Below are 14088 nucleotides of genomic sequence, written 5' to 3'. Positions count from 1 at the left end.
GCGTGCCCAGCAGGCTGCATGCAGTCAATCCTGTTGTACAAATCTCAGAAAGGAAACGGAATCTCAGGACCCATTCTCCCCATGCCGGCAACAGGACCCCTGAGCTAGCTGGAAGTGCCTCTGGGTGTCTGGCGTCAGCCTCACTCTCACCTGCTTAAACCCACGGGTGGTAGTTCTGTCCTCAGTGTCTAAGCCCAGGCTTAGTCAAAAAGCGATATTTGCCTGCCCATCGAGTGCAAAGCTCTGTGCTGAGCAGAGGACAGCCTTCTTCACCGCACAGGGACAATCTATTTGGGTTGGATTTTCAGGTGCTAGAAGATGGTTTCCAGAAAGAAGATAGAGATAAGATGGTGAGTCTTGTTTTGTTTCTTTTAATTGTAAGAAATCTCTGATCTACATCACAGAATACTTGCATGATCGTCAATGGCTCCTCCTCAGTCAGAGCCACACGGGCCTTCTACTTCTTTGCTCTTGCTTTCTTTCCTTTGTTTGCTTTGTAGAACTTAAGAGAGTCCTCTTGAGCTGGCTGAGCAGTGATGGGGAGTGGGAAGGGGATAGGAGCGTTGAGATTTAAAGTCTTCTTCTGAAGTTTCAGGTCCAAAATATCAAAAGTTATCTGGATCTCATACTCAAGCAGCTCCTTCAGGCATTCGATCTGGACGTGAATGGCCTCGTTGATGAGATTTTCTAACTCCTGGAAGAAACAGAAGGCTGCTGGTGAATGGGGCTCCAGGGAAGGCTAAGGCCCTCTGCGGATAGAGTTCCTCAATAGGATCCAATTCTCAACTCAGCCTCCTCCTTTATCTGTGTGCTAGGACCTTCCACGTCCCCCTCCAGATCTCCTCTCCATCCTACTCTGTGCTCTGGGTGGCTGCGTCAACCAGCTACCTTGACCTCTGGCTTCTGGTTGAGTCAGCCAATGGGAGGTCCTGGCAGGAGATCTGAGGGTGGGAGGAGAATGAAGCCTCTCACCCTCCTCCCAACCAGCTGTGGGTTGGCCATGACCATGACCTCTACCTACAGGCACACCTGCTGCCCCATGGCCCTCTCCTACAGCCACTGCTCTCTTTTTGGGTTCCAGTGATTGCTTCTCTCCTTCTTCCTTCAGGCCCACTGTGGCAATCACCCTGTTGATTACTAACATTGTTCTGGGCCAATAGGCCAGTCCCATATCCCCTACTTCCTGGTCAATGCAAGCTCCATCTGAAGATCATCCCCCTTCCTTCCCCTTTCCCTCCATCTCATTCTCACGTCTCACAGTTCCAGAAGCAGGCTTCGTTGGAGGGGACAGGGGAAATTGCTCAGAGAGCGGGTGTGTCCCCCAACCAGCCAGCCATGGAAAGAAGGGAAACTCAGCCACCATTTGCCACGTTAAACAGAAGAAACTCTCTGTCATGTCAATCAGGATCATGGCATCCTGGGATCCTTGAGATATGGACCATGTAACTGTGTTTCTTCAAGCTCCCTGGCTGAGCAACCAGACAGAAGAGGAGAGGTCATGCCTGTCCTGGGGATGCCGGGGGACGTCCTTGGAGTATCTGGTTTCCTAGAGGACGTTTCTCTGAGATCTCATATTTGAACTTAGAATCTCATGCAAAATGTTACATTTACCCCAGAATGTCTCCTTGGTTGTTTTTATATAAAAATAATGTTCTTCCCCTAAGTCTTTAGGGAGGATTGTGTTCCAAGAGGAGGCACCATGTTTATTCTATGGTGTTGAGTGTCCCCAGCTAAGGCACACCAGCAGGGGCACATAGTGGAGGGGACTCCAGCCCACAAGCTCCACCAGGCAGGGACCAGCAGCAAAGTAATGGAGGCCCACAGGGGAGCTGGGAGGAGCAGAGAAGAGCAGCTGTGCGGGGAACAGGAGGCGGAGGAGAGGCAGCCCCTCCCATCTGTGGCCTTGCCCACGTATTCTAGAGCAAGGTCCCAGGAAGGAGGTGAAGACAGGCTGCTGCTTGGGTTCTGTTGGATCCTCGCTGGAAGTCTTAATGTACTAAGATTATGTGGCAGCCCGATGTGCTTTTTATCCTGGAAACTTAACTTCACCTTAGAAGAACATCTTGTGTTAATTGTTGTGTTAATTGTTCTTTAGAGATTTTTCCAATGTGTCATATATATGTAAAGGAGAACTTCCCAGGGCCGTTCACTCTTTGGCTGACAATTCAAAGCCAAATCCCTTTTGGAACCCACAGGCCTTGCGATTCCCTACCCCCACCCCAGCACGCCCCTCAACACATGCACACATGTATATATACACAGATGCACATACTTGTCTCTTTGTTCAAAGATGATGCAACAGTGATGATATCAGTGCCTATGTATAGTTAAAAAATAAATTTGGACTGTGCCAGGCCCTCAAGAAGTTGGCTGCCCTGGGCCAAGCTAGTCAACATTTATTGAGGAGCTGGTCATCGGAGACTCTGACTCTGGGAGCCCCCGTGGTCCTTAAGACCCGTTAAGAGGGCAGTCCACTTTCTTAGATCCACACGCCAGACATGGATTCTCCTTAGATCTGGTCTCTCCCTCGATCTCGAGCCCCATCCCTTTGCCCACCTCTTCACATCATCCACCCCGAGATGTCCCTCACGGTCCTTCTCTCATCTTCCCCCCAGGCCTTGATGGATGCTGGCTCTGCAGGCAGGTGAAGGGCACAGACAGACTCCGTGGTGGTTCAGAGCCAGGGGTCTTTTTTGGTGGAATCTGTCACTGAGCGATGATGCAGTGAAAAGAACTTGGACTTCGGGGTCAGCCAGTCCAAATGTGGACTCTACCACATGCTAGCTCAGTGACCTTGGGCGAGTTGATTAAATTCTCGGAGCCTCAGTTGTCTCATCATTGAAATGAGGACATGAATTATACCTCACAGGGGTGTTTTGTGAAACCTGCATACAAAGCCTGCAGTAGTTGCTCAGTGACTGTCCCCTCTACCCGCTCCCTGTGTGCGGACAACAGGGTTCTGTCTGTGCATCTGACTCCAGCCTGGACCTTCTCTTGGGAGGAATGGGCGTTTGCACATGGCAGGTGAGCATCCTCCCCACCTGGGGCACAGGCTCACCTCTCTCTTCAGAACCCGGCTCCGCTGCGCGGACGCCTCCGAGAACGTCCTCTGTAGCGTGTGCTCCTGCTCCAGGCGCAGCGCCTCCTTCAGGAGCAGCGCCTTGGTGCGCTTCTGTCCCTCAGCCGCACTGAGCTCGGCCACCTGCTGCTCGTGCTTCCAGATCTCCCTGTCCACGCCCTCGGCCAGCGGGAGGAGCTGGGGCGGCGCACACACCTCTAGGTGGGTGACGGTCAGGTTGACGTCCTGCTCCTGGCCCAGGACATACTGGTAGAGTTTGTAGTGGCGGATGAAGGTGTTGTGGAAGTAGTCGCAGAGGGCCAGCAGGTGGGTGGTGTTGAATTGCCCCTGGTAATCTCTGAGCTTGTTCCCCAGGATCGTCACAGCCTCAGTGATGGAGCAGCCTGGGGACACAGAGGGGCAGGCATCGAGTGTGAACCAGGGTAAAGCTGCATTGATAGCGGATCAATATAGGCTCTGAATGCAAGCACTCTGACCCCAGAACCCACGTCCTACCAGCTATTCTATATTGCCATTTATTAGCTCCTGAAAGCTATGTAGTGTATCACATTTCCCTTTTTACCTTGGCTTCTAGGAAGCTCAGAGCCAATTTTCTGCAGTAACGTACATTTATCCCATTTTTGCTTATATGATTATCCCACTCCCTACCTATATTTTTACTTTTAACTCTTGTTTTAAAGACTTACTTCAGCTGTCCTTTATATTGTTTACACTTCAAACCCTTTGGGAAGGAGACGAGAGGGTAAAAAAGGGATTTTGGAAACAGTTGAGCATGAGATGATGGAGAGACAGATGTTCAGGCCACCGTTATACCGGAGACTTGTATCACAGAGTTAGGCAAATTTTGTTTACACCACGCAGAGATCAGCTCTGAGGGCAGCACCCTGGGCAGCGCTCCTCAGAGGGTGGACCTTCTCCCCCATGCCCTCCCGTTCGCTCCTCTAGCTCACCACGCCATCAGAAGCTCAGGGGAGTGGTGTGGTCAGGGAGGCAGATGATTTGGGTCTTAACATGATGGTGGTTCAGTACGGGCTCAGGGCTAAGTGAAGTGCGTGCCCTGGGGAACAGAATCAGGCAGAGAGGGACCAGACAATGGACAGAGAAAGAACATGGTCCCTGTGTGAGGAGACCTGGGTCTTCACACAGATGCTCCCTGTGCTCCCTGAAGCACACTGTGAACTCAGCCAAGGCTCTCCTGTTCCCTGACTCAGTGTCCGCCTCTGCAGAATGGGAGCTTGGGCCAGTGACCACCAAGTCACATGCCTTTGATGATTCCCCAGTCCCTTCTCTGAAGACAGAGACCAGTGTTGAATGCAGGGAGCCTGGCGTTCCTCCCGGGGCAGAGGCCCAGGCTGCCTGCAGATCCCCCTCCTCATCTCCCCTGTGTGAGCCCCCCAGGGGGCCCTAGAGGAGTCTCCCTCCTCCCCAGCTACAGTGCTCTGGCCTCCTTCAGGGGGCTGTCTCAGCTTTGCCCACACGGTTGTTTTTCAAGTCCTCCCCACCCCCCATTCTGTTTTCACTTTGGCTCCTCACTCTTGGCCTGGAGTGGGAGCATTTACCTTCAATCTCCCCAGAGTACTGAGAGCGTAGAGGCATCACAGTCTCAGAGAAATATTAGTAGATGGAGCAGCACTCCACTTTGAACCTTGTTAGAATGTGCTGGAAAGTGTCCCTTGGATTTAGGCTTCTGTCTCCTGGGGGAGGGAGGAAGGGAGGCCTCTCCATCGTGCAGAATTAAAGGTTGGTGGGCTGTGCTTTCCCCTTCTTTCAAGGCAAATCAGCAGGCTCAGAGGCCTGAGAGAGTGCTCCTATCTCAGGGCGGTGTAGGGGAAGGGCACTAGGTTTGAAGGCCTGAGACAACCCTGTCCCTTCCTATCTGTGACCTTGGGCCTTCATTCCCTCAAGTGTAAAATGGGGCATAATTGTATGTACTCCATAGGATTATTGGGAGTATCACATGGGGTGACATATCCAAGTGCCTTGTACAGAACCTGCTACAAGGTAGTAATCAATAAATGCTGTAGGAAAAGAAGAGTTTGCTTCTGCCCTGTGAGAAAAGTCTCTCCTGGCCATATCTATCCTTTCTTCCTTCCATCTCTCCATCAGTCTGCTCACCCATCCATCCATCCACCCATCCATCCATCTCTTCATCCATCCACTCATCTATCATCTATCCATCCATCCATCCATCTCTCCATTTATCTATCCATCTCTCCATCCATCCATTCATGCATCATCTATCCATCCTTCTCTTCATTTATCCATTCTTTGCTCCATCCATCCCTCAATTCATCCATTCATCCATCCATCTCTCCATCCATCCATCCATCCATCCATCCATCCATCCATCCCTCCATCCAGTCATCTATCCATCTCTCCATCCATCCATTTATCCATCATCCATCATCCTTCCATCCATCCATCACTCTATCCATTCATCCATCTCTCCATCCATCCATCCACCCATCCATCCATCCAAGATCAATTTGTCAAACTGTTACTGAGTGTCTATTAATTACTAGGCACTATGCTAGGTTCTGGCAATACTATGATAAATAAGACACATCCCTTGCCCTCAAAGTGCTCACAGGAGAGACACACAAGCAGATGTTACAATACGTTTGTAAAGAGAAACAGAATCAGGTGAAGAAGAATGCTCAGTTGAGGATAGGGGTTTTCCTGGAGAAGAGGATGCATGAGCTATATCTCAGAAGCTGAGTGAGACTAAGTTGGCAAAGATGGTGGGGGAGGCACTTCATGGATACAGACTGAGTGAGAGCAGAGAGGCAAGAAGCTGCATGGCATGGGTGGGGAACAAGACAGGGTTTGTTGCTGTTGGCACCTAAAGATGGAGGCAGAAAATGGCAAGCGTTGAGTGGAGAGGTGGGTGGAAGACAGATGGGAGGGCCTTGAATGCTGCGTTCAGAAGCCAGGGCTTTGTACCCTAGGCAGCGCAGGACCCGCCCAGGGTTGTAGGCAGGCAGTAGACGTGGTTATGCTTGCCTTGAGCTCGATCACATTGACGGTCATGTGGTGGCCTGTGCAGAGACTGTGGCCCAGTCCAGAGGGGAGTTGCTGTGGCCTGAGAGTGCCAGGGCAGCAGGCCTGGGCAGAAGGAGCAGATTGAGCGGCAGGACTGATGGTCGGATGTGAAGCGTGACAGAGACCTGCACAACTCCCAGGTTCTTACTGAAGGACACTTGGGGACATTCACCTCTGACATGACCCCTGTCCTCAGAGAGCTTCCAATCTGTGGAAGAGGAGACAGTTGGACAAATGACATCTACCTTTTTATTCTCAGCCCCAGCACAGGACTCTGTGTACAGTCGGGGCCGATAGGTATCTAGGGAGTAAATGAACACATTCTGATACATCAAGCGCAGTGAAGGGGCTGTTCATTTATCCATTCAACAAAAATTTCTTAGGGGCTTTCTCTGTGTCCAGAACTCTTCCAGGTTCCAGTGAGGCAGTGAAGGGCTAGGGAGAGAGCACACAGATAGTATAACTCTGCTCAGTGCTACATAGGGCTGGGCGGGCACCCAATAGGAAGAAGTGACCTTCTCAAGGGAAGTCAGGGAGCAGTTCCCTGAGGAAGTGATGAAGGAGTTGAGATGGGCAGTGTCAGAGGAGTTACCAGGCAGAGAGAGGTGGGAAAGGTGAAGCAAACAGGGAGAACAGCATGTGCAAAGGCCCTGTGGTTGGAGAAAGCATGGACCATTTGAGGAACTGAAGGGCTGGGGTGGGGAGTTGGCAGGCTAGAGAGCAACTGATGAGGGGCCCCCTGGTTCTAGATGAGGCTGGGAGGTGAGCAGGGACCTGGCTGTGCAGGGCCTCATAAGCCCCTGAGGGAGGAATTTGATCTTCAGCCTAAGGGCGATGTTGTTAAAACATTGACCCTTTCACGATGTGAGTCAGATCATGGTCCTCCTCTGCCTAACACCCTCCGCAGGTTGCCTGTCATACCTCACACCGCGAAAGCCAAAGTCAGCCAGAGGCCCATCCATCCCTTCCTCTGACTCAGTTTCTCCTCTCCTCCCTCTCCCTCTGCTCCTGGCACACTGGCCTCAGCCTAGTATGCCCTTTCCAACACAGGACTCACCTCTCACCCCCAGGAGCACCACTGTCTCACAGAGGCCTCTCGGACCACCCTACCCCACACTCCCTAGAGACTAGTTATTTTGCTGTATCAAGCAAGAGTTGAAAGCTAAGTTTACTGAAAATAATTTTTAAGAAATTAATTTTGTCAATTGTTTTGCTAGAAAAATGACAGTTTTGAATGATATTTTAAGATTTGATTGCATTGCTGTTACCATTGTATATTTTTATAAATTGCTTCTTTGCATATGTACAATTTATGTAAGTAAATAAATTACACTAAAAGTTACTTGGAAAGTTCAGTTATAATGTTAAATTATATGTTGATAGCTTCTTAATTTAACTTAAAATTTTTATTTAGTCATATTGTACCCTGCATCGTATACAAAGAGTAAGCTTTACATATGTATAAAGTAGATACACATAGTGTATGTAATCAGATATACAGAAGACCTATGGTATGAAAATTTAATAGTGGTGGGCAATTAGGGAAAAATGTCTAAAACAGCTTCTCAATATGATCCAGCAATACCACTTCTGAGTACACACCCAAAGGAGATGAAACCAGGATCTTGAAGAGATGTCTGCTCTCCCATGTTCATGGCAGCATCATTACACTAGCCAGGATATGGAGACAACTGAAGTGTCTGTTGATGGATGAATGGTTAAAGAAATTATTTTATACGCACACACACTGGAATATTATTCAGCCTTAAAAAAGAAGGAAATCCCGTCATTTGCAACAACACGGATGAACTGGAGGACATCATGCTAATTGAAATCAGCAAGACACAGAAAGACAAATACTGCAGGATTCCACTCCTACAGGGAATCTAAAAGAGTGGAACTCACACAAGCAGAGAGCAGAATGGTGGTTGCCAGGGGTTGGGGGAGGGCAAATGGGGAGATGTTGGTCAAAGGGTACAAAGTTGCAGTTATGCAGGATGAGAAAGTTCTGGAGATCTAATGTACAGCATAGTGCCTATAGCTAACGAGACTGTTTTGTATATTTGAAATTTGCTAAGAGAGTAGATCTTAAATGTTTTGACTACAAATAAATGTGCTAACTGTGTGAGGCAGTGGGTGTGTTAATTAGCCTGATTGTGGTAATCATTTCACAATGTATATGTATATCAAAACATTACATCGTGCATCTTAAATATTTATTTTCAGTTACTGACAAATTGACAAATTTTTATTTGTCAATTATACCTCAATAAAGCTGGGGGAGGATCACACAAAAATAGTTAATAAAATAAATAAAATGGCTCCTAAGGGAGACAATGATAAAAAAAATAAGGTTGAGATGCTGCTTTAGCATGCTATGGTGTGCAATGCACTTTCCTCCCCGTTTTCTCACTCGATTCTCACAGCTTGTCACCTGTATCATGGAGACCCAGCTGGCACTGGGGCAGTGACCTATGCTTCCCTTGGCCTGTCTCCTGTGCTGGGAAATAAGCGGCCCAGGCCACTGATCCCAGGAGCCCCTTCCACCCTGAACCTGTGTCCCAGGTTGGCAGTGGGGAGGGAACTGGGGCCAGTGTGAGCCCTGTGTTCCAGAATCACCCAGAGCTTTCTAAAAAATGCAAACTCCCCTTCATGCAAACACACACACACTCACATACACACACACCCATCTCAAAAAAGGAAGTGCTGGTTCCGGGGTGGCGGCTGGCTTGGGAATTGCTGCCTGCTGACTCTGATTGGAGTTATGAGCCATATTGAGCCAAAAGAACTCAGATGTTGACACACAGGGGCCATCAAGTCACTAAATGACCAACTGGCCGAAGGACAGAGCCAAAGCTCCTGAACGCCCTGCTCTGCCCAGTGACCTTGCCATTCGGCGCCTGCTGTGACACAGCTGCCGAGTCTCTTCCTGCACCTGGGTGAGCCTCCTGTCACTCGGATTCTGTGGGCATTTTGTTCTAGTCCTTGTTGCTTTCGGAGAGGGGTGGTTAAAAATGACACAGAATATACAGTCTGTTGTGTTTTTTATGGTGCTCATGTACATTACATAACTACATAGCAAGAGTTGAGGACGCCTCTGAAAGCAACATGGAAGCGAGTGCCCAGACGTGGGGCACCACTGCGCCCGCCGAAGCGCAGAGAGGAGGAAGGGAGAAGTGCGTCAGAGAGCGGGTAGGTCCTCCCATGGGGGAGGGGAGCGCCCTGACCCAGGAGGCTGGGGGCGGGGAGCCGAGGAAGGTTGCTGCACAGCGGACGCTGGACCCAGTGTGGAAGAATGAGGAGGAGTTTGGAAGAAGACGGTGGGAAACGGCACCCTGGAAGAGGCACAGCAGAGATACTGGCAGGAGGCAAGTGGCGGGCGGACAGCATGGGCATGCGCACAGATCCACACGGGTCAGAGGTCCGAGGTCCTGGGAGGCAAAGCTGGAGTCCGTGGGTCAGGTCTGGGACATGGAAGGGCTTGAGGTCTTCGGTTTGCAAAGGGCAAGCCCGTGTATACCATGTGAAAGAGCTAGACTTCATCACAGAAGCTGGACTCTAACTGGAATTCCTGAAACCTGAGGACATCCAAGGATGGGCTTCGGGACCCACTGGGACCTCCTGGAACTGCATCCAGAATTTCGCATGCACATTTTTTTCTGGGGAGAGTGTGCATAGAGAGAATCATCAAATTCCTGAAAGGAAGGTTAAGAACCGTGGCAAAGAGCTGTGGAGCTGCTCAGAGGTGTTAAGCCGAGAAGTGGGAGGTCAGACAGGTATTTCAGAGGGATGGTGGCGGTGCCTGGAGGAATCTCTGGTTGGGGGTTGGGGAGCAGGGTGCGGTCTTCAGTTTCTGATCATCGAAGCTGGACTCCAGGCCTTGGGGAGGCGACTCCAGGCCTGTGCGATCTTCTTGGGGTGAATCATGGCACCTCCTCTGGGCTCTGCGGAGCTGATCCTGCGGGAAGGTGCCCTGCTCCTCCTCCGGCCTGGCAGCGAATGGGGCTTGGATCACCTGCATCCTCCACTTTGGGTGGCCGTGAGTGACTCGTGAGCCGAGGCCAGCCCCTGGCCTTCTCTATTTGGCTTCTGGCAGCCATGCACAAAGCCCAGGTTTGAAACAAAACGTCCGCGGGCCCAGTGCGCTGAGTGCCCTCAGCAAACGTGTGCAGGTGCGCCCAGCTGCCTGCTGTCCTGGGGGATGTCCTCCTCTGGGCATGAGCTATGGCCTCAGCCTACAGGTCATGAAACACAGTGTGGGCCTTGTCCCGTGTCAACAGGGAGGGAACTCCTGGGCTGGATGCTAACTTTCAACCCCAAGACACTCTTTCAACTAGTTCTGGTTTTCAGCAAAGATGGCACCCTGCTGGCTCATGAGACACTTTCTTGGCCCCCAGACCACTCTCCATTTGCCGCGGGTCGAGAAGTCCAGGGTGACTCAGAAAGCCGAGGATTATGTCTCAGGGAGAAACCTGTGGCTGCCAGGGGACAGATCTGTACCTGCAAGTTGCTCTTCAATAACAGGGAGTGGCCTTCATTTGCATTGGCTGCTAGGAACTTCCTGAAGACAGTCCCCAAGCCCCTGGAGGCCAGCACCTGCACAGGGATGCGCATGGGAGTGGAGGAGGAGGGCAAGGAGGAGGGAGAGCGGGGGCTGGATGATGGCCCCAGACGCTCCAGAATCAGGGCAAAAAGGCACCGCGCTTGGACCGGGCTCTCTGGGTGCCTCCCCCAGCCCTCGCCTGCAGGGTCTAGGGCTGGGTGAGAGCAAGGGGGATGCCCCATGTCCTGGTGGGTCTGGGAACGGTGAAGAGGAGTTGCTCCTTCTGGGTGGGTGTGAGGGGAGGAGCCAGGGGCCAACGGTGCCCCTGACAAACCAGTCTGGTTGCCCCTGCCTTGGCTCGGAGGGGAGGAACCAAGTCAGGCAGCAGCCTGGCCTGGCTTACCTTTCCAAATACCTGAGTGCCTACCAGGGCTGGCCAGGAGGGTGGGAAGCAGACAAACGACAAGACCCACCACCTCCACCCCCATCCTGAGCCCTGGACGCTGCCCCTGCCCTCCTTTCTGCTCTTGGGAAGGCTGCCAATCTAATTCAGCCACAGTGCCAATGACAGCCACAGCTCAGAGACAGGCTGTGCTTTCCTGGAGGCAGCGGAGGGCTCCTGTTTAGGGAGCTCCCGGTGTGCTCTGCATGTCCTGGGTCATCTCAGCCTCCGCCCAAGGCCTCCCAGCTCTCGGAGGCAGGTGGAGGCACCATCCCCACTTCGCCTGTGAGAGAAACTGAGGCTCAGAGAGGTCAAGGGATTTACTCAAGGGCACACGGCTGGTGAGTGGCAGAGCCCCTTTCAGCCATCCAGCTCCAAGCGGCTTTGGGCTCTTTGTAGACCCTTGGAGGTGGACCCTCGAAGGGACCCCCAACCCTCTGAGTCACAGATTTCCAAAGGATGTTCTGCAGTAGGTATTGCACAGAAATAAATGTTCCACGACCAGAGACCTTGAAGACATGTTGGATCAAGAGAAATTAAACAGAGCCCTTAATATGCTAACGGGCTCAGCAAAATATGCTAATAGGCTCAGCAAATGGCTGAAAAGGGTTGAACATATTGAGCTGGTCTAGTCCTTTAGAGGCCCAGGGAAAGGAAGGGACTTGCCTAAGGCTCACTGTGACAAAGTCAGGACCAAAGTCAGGAGCTCCAGCCAGGGGTCAGAGGTCAGGGGTCAGGGACCTGGCAATGGGGTGGCGTCCCTGTCACCATTGCAGCCTGGGGATGAGACTGGTTCTACTTCTCGTCATTACCCACCTGGCCCTGGAGCTTTTTGGTAGGTCAGAAACGTTTCAGAAGGGGGCGTGGGGCTCTGCTTGCTCTAGGAAGGGATGAGCTGGGCCAGGAGACACGGGTCTGGTTCTGCTCTTGGGAGTTTTCTCTGTGGCTGCTCTGCTGACTGCTGGCCGCAGGGACGACAGGAGTCTGGGGTGAGAGCCCCAGAGGTCCCCGCCTCTGCTTGAGACCGCTCCCTGTGGCTCCTGCCTGTCCTGAGGTCTCTGGGCTGCGGGCCTTCCCTCCTCCCTGCGCAAAACAAGCAGTTCCTTTGGGGCCGCTCCTTTCCAGGGGAGTCCAGTAGTGGAGCTGCAGGGAGAGAAGAGTGGGCTACCTGCTTTGGCCTGACACCCCCCCATCTGGGGAGGAGGGCCAGCAACATCCTTGCCGACCTCATCAGCTCTGCTTGGGATTGGCCAGAGGACCACCAAACTGGCTGGAGATGGACCTTCCCTGCTGCCCTGTGATCCCAGGACCAAGGACTGGATAGCACTGCGTCTTCCTGGTCACATGCCCTGTTCTCCACCGCAGTTCACAGTCACGTGCAGGCCACCAGTGAGCCTGGGGCAGCCCCTGGACTGAAGACAGTGTGGACGCTGGGGTCATTCCTCAGAGCTTGGCCCATCTATGAGGGGCGATGCGGGGTGCCAGGTAAGAGCGCAGACGGGGCGTTCAGACAGATGTGGGCTCACGTCTTGCTTCTCTTTCTTAATCATTTACATAGGCTATTTGGCCTCTCTGGCATCAGTGTTCTTATCCATGAAATGGAGGCAGTAAAAATGCCCACCTCAGAGGGTCAGATGAGGGCACATGTGTGCACTGCTTCCCACAGTGCCTGGAGTGCAGTAAGCACTCAATAAATAACGTGGTCATCGTTGTCATCGTCATCATTGCGAAGCCTCTACTGGTGTTGCAGCTCCCTGAGGGCTGTGAGCTTTCTGGACCCTGGCTTTCCAGAGGGCATAGCAGGACCCTCGGGCAATGCGTCCCGGAGACTGGTTTTCCTCAGTCCAGTCCCTCGGAGGTCTCTACCTGGCGACTCTCTTTACCTTGCTGGGGGGTGAAGCATGAGATACAGAAGTGCTGTCTTTCCTGGTCATGTGTCTGCTGAAGGGGAAGGATGGCTTCGAGTCAGCGGGGTCCCCAGTTATGGGGTTGCGGGGGGTAGAAGGGGCAACACTTCTGGTCAGACCATTTACTGAGTGACTCAACAGTTCATGGCTCTCCCCTGTGTCTCTTGGGCATCCTCTTCTCTTCCCCCTATTGTGAGCTCCTCAGTGGCAGGAACCTGCTAGAATGGACCAGATTTCCCAAACCTGAAGGATCTTTCCAGAAAGCTCTGGACATGTGGTTGCTGCCCAGTGCCAAGCACTTGGTAAATAATAATACAACCAACCTACACTGACGTACCACTTTACAGTTTTAAAGCATTTTAATTATCCATCAATCTATTTAATTGATCACAGCCAACCTATGAAAAAGGTAATTGCTGCCATTTAACAGATGAGGAAACTGAGGCTTAGAAATCTTATGCAAAATCAGGACTCAAACCCAGATTCTCCGACCCCAGGATGAGTATACCACAGCTACTGCAGGATTTTTCAGGAGCAAATGGAAGATATATGGGATATTCAGAACTACAGTACTTCCACTAGGGCTTTTTAATTTTACTGTGGTAAACTATACATACATTCCTCCCAAGAATTAAAAATAGAGATGCCCTATGACCCAGCCATCCCACTACTGGGAATCTATCCAACGAACCTGAAATCAACAATCCAAAGAGGCTTATGCACCCCTATGTTCATAGCAGCATTATTCACCATAGCCAAGAAGTGGAAGCAACCTAAGTGTCCCTCGACTGACGATTGGATCAAGAAAATGTGGTATATATATACAATGGAACACTACTCAGCCATAAAAAAGACAAAATCGTCCCATTTGCAACAACATGGATGGGCCTGGAGGGTATTATGTTAAGTGAAGTAAGCCAGAAAGAGAAAGACAAACACTGTATGATCTCACTCATATGTGGAATATAAACCAACACATGGACAGAGAAAACTGTATTGTGGTTACCAGGGGCAAGGGGGGTGGGGGGTGGGCACAAGGAGTGAAGGGAGACATATATATGGTGATGGACAAACA

General features: G+C 51.4%; 1 protein-coding gene across 1 annotated transcript in view; it reads right to left on the bottom strand.

Moving 5' to 3' along the window:
• Positions 1-457: 457 nt before the first annotated feature.
• The window catches only part of C12H8orf74 (chromosome 12 C8orf74 homolog), a 29254-nt gene continuing 15623 nt past the window's right edge, over positions 458-14088 (bottom strand). Inside the window, exons 3-4 of the mRNA XM_004433520.3 lie at positions 3059-3462; positions 458-694 (exon numbers count right to left, since the gene is read on the bottom strand). Of these exons, the coding sequence (XP_004433577.1) occupies positions 458-694; positions 3059-3462 (641 nt within the window). The remainder of the gene's footprint in view (positions 695-3058; positions 3463-14088) is intronic.

This window comes from Ceratotherium simum, chromosome 12 (assembly GCF_057802395.1).
Source record: "Ceratotherium simum simum isolate JZ-2026a chromosome 12, ASM5780239v1, whole genome shotgun sequence".
Classification (NCBI taxonomy): Eukaryota; Metazoa; Chordata; class Mammalia; order Perissodactyla; family Rhinocerotidae; genus Ceratotherium; species Ceratotherium simum.
This window is presented reverse-complemented; position numbering and strand designations above follow the sequence as displayed.